We start from the raw sequence: 10782 nt of genomic DNA, 5'->3' as shown, positions 1-10782 counted from the left end.
TCTGGGCAACCTGTTCCAGTGTCTCACCACCCTCACAGTAAAGAATTTCTTCCTAATATCTAATCTAAATCTATCCTCTTTCAGTTTAAAACCATTCCCCCTCATCCTGTCACTACTTGCCCTTGTAAAAAGCCCCTCTCTCGCTTTCCTGTAGGCCCCCTTCAGGCACTGGAAGGCTGCTATGAGGTCTCCCCGGAGCCTTCTCTTCTCCAGTCTGAAGAGCCCCAACTCTCTCAGCCTGTCTTCATAGGAGAGGTGCTCCAGCCCTCTGATCATCTTCGTGGCCCTCCTCTGGACTCGCTCCAACAGCTCCATGTCCTTCTTATGTTGGGGGCCCCAGAGCTGAATGCAGTACTCCAGGTGGTCTCACAAGAGTGGAGTAAAGGGGCAGAATCACCTCCCTCAACCTGCTGGCCACACTTCTTTTGATGCAGCCCAGGATGCAATTGGTCTCTATATAGCACACCCATAGGAGAAACAGAAGGCACTGACTTCCCTCACCAGACTCAGACTTACTTACAAAATTCGGCATTGTGCACCTGCACAAACAAAGTGGGTGACTTTTATCTGCAGGCCATCTGATTTGCATGATAAAAAGAGTTCAATTCCAAAGAAACATTATTTCAGAACAATTGAATATGAAGATTTCAGTGACGAGGCCTAAACCCATCTCTGATAAGCAGAAGTAAAAGCTGTGATGATGAGCAGACTCTAGACAGGTGAGAAAAACATCCTTTAGGATGGTGATTAGCTGTAGCTGGTGGTGTGTGACTCTCATCGGCAATTACCAGTGTGAGCTGCCCACTGGAGGCATTTTATGCTGACTGCCTCTTTCTTGGCTGAAATGCAATAAAAGCAGCCCCAGCGCTGAAGGCAGTAACACTGAGGAGCAACTCTAACTGTAGCACAATGTTGAAGTAAAATGTTTGGTCTTTTTTAAAAAAAAAAAGACACGGCAGATGAATGGTTGCCACTGTGTTAGTCATGTTTTTAGTGTATGAAAATTATTTATTATGATTCTCCTGAACATTACATAGAGCCTCAAAAATGGGTGAGCAACAGCTTAAAACTCTTTGCTGCCCTTGTTGGAAGGATCCTGATTGCCAAACTGTGGAAAGGCCCAGGCGATGCAGACAGGCGAGCACTGTCTAACCTGCACATCTGGAGGCTGGAAGGCAATGCCATAGCTGACCCTGCAGAGGAAGCCCCACCGTGTAAGATGCGAAGGCAGGTCTCTGCAGAGCACGGTAGATCTTCCTTGTACTCATTGCACTGCAATGCTGAGTGTACGCGAGAGGGTTGGTATTTCTACAGTGCCACAAGAAACCCCAGTGAGTTCAGAGATATGTTAGCATTTGGCAAAGCATAGATAAACTGAACAGCTACAGTTTTCAGCTGCTGAGCCACAGTGGGAAGGGCTTCCTTCTGTTCCAGTGCTCAGTCCAAGTTAATTCACATATATTGCCCAGCCCCGGTGTCTGAAAGCATCCAGGCAGGCATATCAAGGTAAAGCTTAAAGACTTGCAGTCCTTTTACAGAAAATTGACGACTGCATTGCCTTGTGTAACTTTAGTTTGCTTAAACTAGAAGAGGAGAGTGTGTGCGCATGCATGTGTTTGCTGTTAAGAGTTGGGATTTTTTACAGGGCTTTATTTGTGCAGATGAGATACATGTCCACTTGCTGAGCTGACCTTCAGCTCCACTGCTTTGTAGCAATGAGGCGCTCTGCTCCCACATCACAAAAAGTCACGATGGACAGATTCAGACCTCCAAGAAAGAAGGAGAGCTAAAAGCAGGGTCTCTGGGCAAGGCCAGCGCGGACATTTGCACAAGACGCAGCAGACCAACCTGAGGAAGAGTTATTAAAAACTGATCTCCTGGAGAAGTAACTGGAGCACTTACAGTTCCTCAGAAAAGAAAGGAAATGGCAACAGCAAAGATGAAGCAACCCAGATGGCCCATAAGCAGACTAATTATATGAAAGACCCAGAAGCAACTCTGAAGTTACCAATCCAGCTGCCGAGAGAGTCTGCCAGGTCGCCAGATGTTGCCAATGAAAACCTATCATCTTCCACAGTTCATCAAAGAAGTGGAGCAGCCTGGTGATGTGAAACCTTTGCCAATAAAATAAATATTTTATCTAAAAAAAAAATATTTTCTACTAGGAAACATGTTGAAAAAATATAAAATTTTAACAACGTGCCCAACTCCATGTTACAGTAGATAAATAATGAAACATACATACAGAATATGTTGGCAGGATCTTCTTATTGATAGGAAATATCTATGCTTAACATTATATTTCTAAAGCTACAGTCTTGGATTGTGTTAAACAAAGTGGTTTTACGAAGCAGGGAGTTGATGGCACTCGGTGGGGGTTTGGATAGTTTGCCTTGAATCTAGCAATCACTTTTGCCACCTTGAGATAAAAGGCTTAAAGACAACAAAGCTGGAGGCGCCAAAGGTGACAGTAATACATGCTGGAAGACATGGAGACTGCAGAAATGACAGCAAGCCACTCCATGGCTGCCAAGTCACCTCTCCCAGAGGCCACACAGTGGAAAGCCCTGTGTCCTCCAAGACACAACAAAGAGGGGCAGCAGTTCTGGACAGGTAACTTGCATTTTGCTCCTGACAAATTTTATGAACTGAGCAAATGGGTGTCTGCAAAGAAGGATTCCTCTAGCAATCAGTAAAGCATCAGAGCAAGGTGCAGTATACATGTACATTGGCTTCAACACCAGAGATACAGGCTACCCATCACATTCATGTACAAAGGCTAGTTTTGATTTTGCTAAGAGATCGAATTAATATTTCATTTAAAATCAGGAAATTATGTATTTTAAAAAAATCCTGTGTAATTTTTAAATGTGGCTACTAGCGTTGCCAATCCAATGCCTTGGAAATATTATGTCTGTTCATCCTAGAGGCCAAAAACCAAACTGCCTGTATAGTCTGTTAGCAAGGCAAAACATCTCTTTTTCCAATGAACATGTATGGGTGCATTGGGATTCGCACAGGCAGATTTGGCAGCTTTTTCAAGTATTTCTTGGACTGCAGAGCATACACTGAACATGGGGAGCTTTTTCTGTTCAGGAATATGATGTGAATAAGAATTTGCTACTGGAGGATGAGCTATGGCATTTCTATCATAATTTAATTTGTCAAATATAGTTTACAATATTTTGTAATAGTAATCAATAGGACAACATGTCTAAAACCAGTGAGGGCTAGGGTTGCAGGATCTCGCCCAGCATGTCTTTAATAATACATAATTCTTAAAATGTGCAACTAAATCACTGAAATATATGAGCTTAATTTGGAACCTTTTACACTTTGAAAATTCATATCCTGTTTTTAATAACTGGCTACAGCATTTGCAGAATAGACCAGATTTTTCTGATTTGTTTCCTTGGCTCTTGAATGCGCTGAATGAGATGGATTCCCCAAGACAGATGTGAAAAACCTGTAAAACCCAGGAATGTGTCCTTTGTGGCTCTCTCCCCTGCCTGTTTACACCTCGCCTTACCCTGATGACTTAAAGACAATCCTGCAAAATGTGGCCATTCCTCTGAGTTCCTGCAGCACACAGATTTATTGCTGTCGGTTAGAAAGTATTCACACTCATTTGGGAACGCATTTCCTGAAACTGTTAATGGACTTGACAGAACAAGAGTGGGGGAGAGGGCAGGTAGTGAGAAAGAAATCTGCATAATATAACTTGTTATATTCCTTCTTCAGTAAACAAATTATAGTCTTGATTATAATCTTGATTCACAAAGAATGCCTTTACTCCTCCAAAGATTACTTTATAGCTGCTTGGGAATACTGGATATCCTGCGATGACTGAATATCCTAGGAAAAGCTCTAATTTTGCAGCTACATTTATGATGTACCTGTCCTTAGCTACTTAAATTACATCTTCTGGCATTGTCCTGTATTTAAAAGACGCCACACTACCAGATGTGGTGACTTCAGGACAGTAAGGTAATCAGGTCTGAGGATGCAGCAACAAAAGACCTGGAGAAGCTGGCCAGTTCACTCGCAGGTGACACACCGCCTCCCACCCTCAGGGTCCATGGTAGGTAGGATACAAAATAAGAAGTACACAGTAACAGCCTGGGAGAAGATAGCTACTTTTCCTTGCATCTGCTAACAGAACATGTTACCTGCAGACAATCTGATTTTGATGGTTTTTTTTCTGCCCTACTCAAGGGCATGCTGCCTGTCAGTAAGCTCCTCGGAAGAGGTACAAGCGGTACATGCAGAGACTCTCCAGACTTTGCCCCTAACATTCACAAAATAGCTTGTTCTTCCTGTGAATCCTCTATAGCTCACGTAAGAGATGAAACTGTCAGAAGACTAAGAGCTTTAAAGAAGTTTCAGGCAAATATTTTCTAAGCAGTAAGACTATCTGTTCCTGTTTTCATCTGAGTGTGAAAAATCCACAATGATGAAGAGAAAAATTAAAGTATGAAGAGGAAGTTATTAGTGGAGACACTGGGCTTCAGCCTGCTAAGGGATCTCATCAAGCAAGCCCAAAGTGCCAGCAAAACAGTGTTGGTGGAGCGAGGATACTAAATGAAATGACACTTCAAAATGTTAGAGTGACACAGAGTGTACACGTGTGCATGCAAGTGTGTGCGTGTGGGAAAGGGATGCAAAAGGAGGACAAGTCAAAGGCAGACAAGGAGGTGCCAGAGAGGGGCAAAGAGCATGCTACGTTCTGCACTGTAGGCAATTAATAGAATAATGTACACATGAATTAACTCATTAATGATTCCTGGTGTGACTCTTAGAGATCATGAAACACCACCTGACAAGCCTCTACAAGAAAAATCTGTTGAGTAAATGAAAAAAACCCTCACAAACAAACCCAAGTTGGTTTCAACATTTATTTATAATTCAGTGCACAATTCATAAATCAAGAAACAAAAGTTGGGGTATATTTTTAAGCAAAGCCTTTGCTGATCACAATGTAGGGTATAAGAAATTGAATTGATGATAGATCATTTCTTATTATTATGAAACTAAAGACTTTATATTGTTAAGTGGAGTAAAGCAGACAGTAATACGTTCATACGAGAAAGTTCCTACTGTGAATGAAAAATGGATTAAAACTGAGATACTGTTTAGCAAGACAGACAAATCTATATTTCTTTTTGGTTGTGAAACTATTATAACCATACATAACCAGTAAGTATGAAGAATTGGCACTGGGGGAAATCATCTTGCCAGTTTGCCCTATGTGTCTGTGTTTGGCAAACGCAGTCTGCAGGGTGTGTATTCCATTTGCACGTAATCAGATCTCTGACCTGTAACGTGTACATTCTGGAACATTAATTGGCACAATTAAAAAGTTATTTAGAGGATGAGCTTGGAGAAAAAATGTTGCCACATCTCAGAATCCTGAAATGCAACCTGGACTTCATAATAAGCCGGTTTATCTGTTTTTAGAGAGATGTTATGAGTGTTCACTGAGGGGAAAAAGTAACGATGAAGCTAGCCATGCAACACACAAATCTGGAGTCCAGCATGTGTCAGTGCACAGCAAATTTATTCTATAAAGTGACTAGTGTGAGAAAGAATTAGAAAGGATTATAAAAATACACTACCATATGCTGTAGTAGTTGAAAGTGATTAATCCAGTTCTTAAATCCTACTTTAAACTCCCTTTCATTTCTTCCCACAGAAAAATAGAAGCCACATTGCTCTGTTTGAATGCTATGTAGTTAATTACATCTTCTAAGAAACTCTTTTAAAACTAAATGTAATGTTTAATTACAAAATGCCTCCCTGAAAACAGTTAGCTTGTACATTGATTTGTAGTTCATTAAAAATGCTTTCTTAATTATATTTACAGCCAGAAAATACATAGAGATTAAAGAGTCTATAGTGAAATTTTGAAATTACAGTATGAATTGTAAGGAGAAAGTTACACTTCAGATAGTGGACGACTGACAGCCACGACTGACTAATTGCTGCCTTTCTGTGATTTCAAAAGTTAATTTTTGTAAAAATAATAATTGGAAAACACAGTGTTTGTTGTAAGGGCTATCAATATTACATTTTTTTATAATTGTAGATTTTCAAGGATTAATTAGAAAGCAAATCAATTGCATCAAACAAGTGTAAAGTTCACATTAGCTGTCGGACTGATCACCTCAACACACGGGGTTCACGGCTAAGGGCAGCCCGCGCTTTGGTTCGTAGGGTGTTGTCCTGGAAACCATGCGGATGCAGTCGATAACAGGGCAGACGCTGAGACACAGGGTGCAGCCAGTGCAGCTGTCAGTAACTGTGGGCAGGTGGGTTTGGGGATCAAACTGGATAGCCTGCGAACAGAAATAAACATTATTGATGTCAGTCACGGAAAAGGTCAAAACTGCTCCCATTTTAGTGTCTGCATTTGCTGTGCTACTGCACTTGGAGACATCTTGGTGTGATTCCGCACTGCAGCTATAGCAACTGCTCAACTGGCAGGGATCAAAACAACACCACCCCCCCCCTTCCCCGACACTTTAAAATTGGAAATATGGGCCCAATTATACCTTGGCAAAAGCTCACGGGTCACAAGGGCTGGTGACAAAAGGAGGAGTTTGGCCCATGATGTTTAAACTCCCAAAGGGATATTTCTCCTTCGCCTCAAGGAAATATTTTGTAAGACAGCGATTTGCCAGGGTTATTGGTTCAGAGGAGACACCAGACCATGCCTGTACGGCTTCAGCACAACGCTGGCCACAATGCGTTCTTTTGACTTTTATTTTCAGCACAGCATAAACAATATAATTTAATAAATAGTAGAGAAAAAAAAAAAGCACGCTGTGCCTTGTATGATTATTTCCCTTTGCAAATCTTTGAAAGGGATATCTGAGTTTTGGGCAGGCAGAGCTTGCTTTAGTTCTCATGTTTCCATGCAGTGAATCCTCATTACCAATTAGGGTGATAAGTGTATTTGAATGTGAAATAACAATTGCAGTCTCAATGAAATAAGCTCCTGGTATAATGGAAATAGCAATTAAAAGCAAAAACAAAAGTATCACACAACCACAAAAGCTTCTAAGAAGAAAGCCTAGAAAAGTTAAAAAAAAAAACGCAAACAACAAAAAACACCACTGAAGAATTTTAGGAAGGAAAAATCAGGCCTGAAAGCTGAACTCTCGCTTCTTTGCAAACAAGTGGTGCCTTAGCAAATCTTGCTGACCACCATCAGCAAGTGGGGGAGCCAGGGAGGAGATAGGAGGTATTAGGTGGTGCTGCAGGTTGGCCCCAAAGGCAGATTTGCGGCATTTGGGGTTTCACTACTAGGAAAGCACAGAAGTTGCTGTAGCAACCAGCAAGGGCATGGAGTAGGTACTAACTGCCCTGAATCTACAAGTTTTAGTTTGGCCTGAGCACAAAGAGAGCTTTGGTTTGTGAGTATTTAAGAAGGACTCCTTCCACTCTCCCTAACAACAATGCACATCTTGAAAAGGAGTTCAAAGAGGGAGAGGAAGTCAGGACTACAGTGCTAACTTTAAATTAAGGAAAGCTTTTCTGTTGGAGTCATACAAGGCGATAGCTCTGTAGAGCAGCATGGATACTTCTGAAACAAAGAGAAGCATAAAGCAGATGCTATTTTGAAGGGGGGGCATTGATTTCTTTGCAATTAAGAATTTATTTGCAATATTTTGCAATTAATTTATTTTAAATTTCCTTAATTAATTAAGGAAAACACTTTTTTTTGTGCTTAGAAAACCTCCTGGGATTTTAAACTTTGGTTCTTTTGGTGCTGATTTTTTTCCAGTTATAGAAAAGAAAGTTTTACTAAATATAAACACAGTCTTTTGCTCTCCAAGGGCTATATCCTCCCCTTCACTGCGAAATCTGATGGAAGGAGAAGAGGTGAAGATTGCAGTGTCAAGAAGAAATTTAGACAGTTAGAAGGCTACTGTAGTAATCTAATCTGGTATAAATGCAGCATTAATTTTCTCATATCAGTGGAAAAAACATGTCTACCTTTGCTCTGAGACACATGTTTTAATTGCAGGAATTGATTTTAAATGGGAAGACTTCTTTCTCTGACTGTATGTAGTTAAATTCATCAGACCTCCTATTGATTAGATGGAATTAAGGATAAACAAAAGGTCATGGTGTTCAGAGGAAACGTGGTGCTCAGTTAAAGCATTTGTTTCTGACAAACTATTCTTGGACTGGGATGAATGGAAAAATTCACGTAGAAATTGTTGCTTACTGCATATTGGATTCCATGGAGGTTATGCTAGACCACATTTTGGTTTTCTAAAAGAACATGAGTCCTCCTGTACTGCCCTTTTTACTGCAGACCAGACCATCAGCTCCGGTGGACATAGCAAGGAATGGCAAGCAGAAATGCTGATACATTTCATACAACTTATGTTACCGTAATGAGCAGAAATCAGAGAAATACTTTGCTGCAAACAGAAGCCCCAGCTTAAAATTGTGCTATTTTCTCGTCACAATGATTTCTGCAAACTTCAACCTGCTGCTCTAAACCCTGGCAGCTATCTTGGAGAAAGGATTTGTACCTCAATCAAGATCAAAACAAAAACCCACTTGCCTGAAACCTGAATTAGTTCAAGTTCAGTTACGCTGCTGGAACAAGGACTAGGTTTCTTAAAAAGCATTTGTCAATAAGAACAGCTCTTGCCTCCCCACATCCCCTTGGTGAGAAGGGATGCATTCTTCCCTTTCTCCCTCATGTACTTGAAAACCATCAAAGAACTACATTTGCTGCCATCCGACTTGGGTCTCCTTCATTTTCTTCCTCTTAAAAAGAATCCCACTTCCCACTTGCAGTTAGGGAGAGACTGGGAGAATGCCCTAGAGTGAGCCAGCGAGATGCGGTACACGATGCATAGCCCCCCAGAAGAAGCCATGCTGGGTGATGTTCTCACCGCCGCGCAAACAGCTCAGGCAAGGCTTGCGCAGCATAGCCTGGGAGCATGCTGGAGTTCGAATCCAATATTTTAGACATCTGTTTTTACCACCTGCTCATTAACAGAAGGTAGATTCTTTCTTCCCAGCAGCAGAAAGATAACTCATCGTGCCTTTCTGCTAATTACATCTGTGCTCTTACCTGGTAGCCAGAATCATTACAGGTCATGTAACATTTGCCACAGTTGATACACATTTCCTCGTCAATCAGAGCCACAACTTGCTCTGTGTTGCAGAGCTCACCATATGTTCCAATATACTGCAGTGCTTTTCCAATTACATCCTAGGGAAAAAAAGTTATTGACTCATTTAGAAGATACCTAAGCAGTTTCTATAGCTGTGCAGGAGCACTGTCTAGTACTTTAATATGGAAGATTTGGCCGTGCCTTGCGATGATGTTTAGGATTTTTCTTATAAATTTCCAAGTTGCTGACCTTCATACCTCCTGTAATATATGAAGAATGCTCCAATACAGGTACATTCTGAATGTAGGCAGCACTAGAAGTATATATTTGTATACAAACGTTCTACAAATAGGTTACACATTTAGTACTTGATTTTGAATGTGCAACTGTTTTGCCATTATTGTGTGAAACTTCAAGGAACAAAAGGGAGCACAAAACAGGAGTGACGTTACAAACAATCAGATCATCCTTGGTCATTTCTCATTAGCACAGATTTAAGAACTCACAGCAAGAGAAGAAAAGGGCATGATCAAATAAACTGACAGAGAGAACAATAACCGCTTTTCTCTCTTTAGTAAGATGCACAAATGACATGATCATCAGTTTATTGCAAATATCGTACAGAAGTAAGCTGCGAGTCTAATCCTACAAGTCTTGACTCAGTTCTGTTAACTTCACAGGGAGGAATTTGTGGCATCAACCTTACACATCTGTGCTGCAAAAGTAAAGTTGTATGGCAGGACAGTGTGTGGGTACGTATCACAAGGGGAAGACATGCCCTCCAAAAGAAGTTGTTGGGCACCTACCTGATGCAAACCATTTCCACTTCACATCAAGCGAAACTGCACAGTTCAGTGGCAGTTCAGCTTCACTGAGTCAATGGTAGAGATGGGACATGTCCCAGGTCCTTTGGACTACAGCTGTCCCTCAGTTAAATTAGTTTAACTTGTGGACGTGTAACACAGATGATGAACATGACTGCATTTTAAAAGATTCACTCTGTGGCACTGCATTGGTTGCCTGGATATTTTGTGAGTTTACTAAGCATGCTTCTACAACAGTTCCCATGTTGCAAAACAAGCTCGATTTTATGTGCAAGATTCTAAATCGTTAAGATAAAGTTGGGCTCAGAAAATGAAGGTTATGTGATGCAACAATACATTTTACTTTTGCTTTAGAAAGGGGTGTAACTGTTAAGTATTAGAGAAATGTCATTGAGTGATAGGAGAGCCTTCAAAGTCATTCTACTGTAATAAACCAAGAAGTCATTATGATTTTGATTACGGAATTTGATACAAGTCAATTGAAAAATGATGAAGAGCAAGCCAAATATGAGACACAGACAAGTCTGGCCAGAATTATAAGCTTCAAAGTGTTTACCTTTGCATCGCCAAGAAACGTGCTAAGGATTTCTTTTGGTATTCTGTTTCTCAATAGTTTTTGAAGAAGCAATACTTACCTTATTCCTATCAGTCAAAAAAATTATTCTGAAATGATTAGCAACCATTTTAAGTGTGTAGTAGTATGCCATATTTAACCTGTGTCATTTATAATTGCATACAATGCTCTATATATTGTTTTCAATTCTCATTGCAGAAGAACCGGATTACAGTAACTTAAATTTTCATTGCATATCTTATTT

The 10782-nt window shown here is 40.6% G+C and overlaps 1 protein-coding gene across 1 annotated transcript in view; it reads right to left on the bottom strand.

The window, feature by feature from the left end:
* Positions 1-4910: 4910 nt before the first annotated feature.
* DPYD (dihydropyrimidine dehydrogenase) overlaps positions 4911-10782 on the bottom strand; it is a 375099-nt gene continuing 369227 nt past the window's right edge. The window contains 2 exon segments of the mRNA XM_068406142.1: positions 4911-6335; positions 9098-9238. Of these exon segments, the coding sequence (XP_068262243.1) occupies positions 6165-6335; positions 9098-9238 (312 nt within the window). The 3' untranslated portion in view covers positions 4911-6164.

This window comes from Nyctibius grandis, chromosome 8 (assembly GCF_013368605.1).
Source record: "Nyctibius grandis isolate bNycGra1 chromosome 8, bNycGra1.pri, whole genome shotgun sequence".
Taxonomy (NCBI): Eukaryota; Metazoa; Chordata; class Aves; order Nyctibiiformes; family Nyctibiidae; genus Nyctibius; species Nyctibius grandis.
Note: the sequence above shows the minus strand (reverse complement) of the source record. Positions and strands in the feature narration are given on the sequence as shown.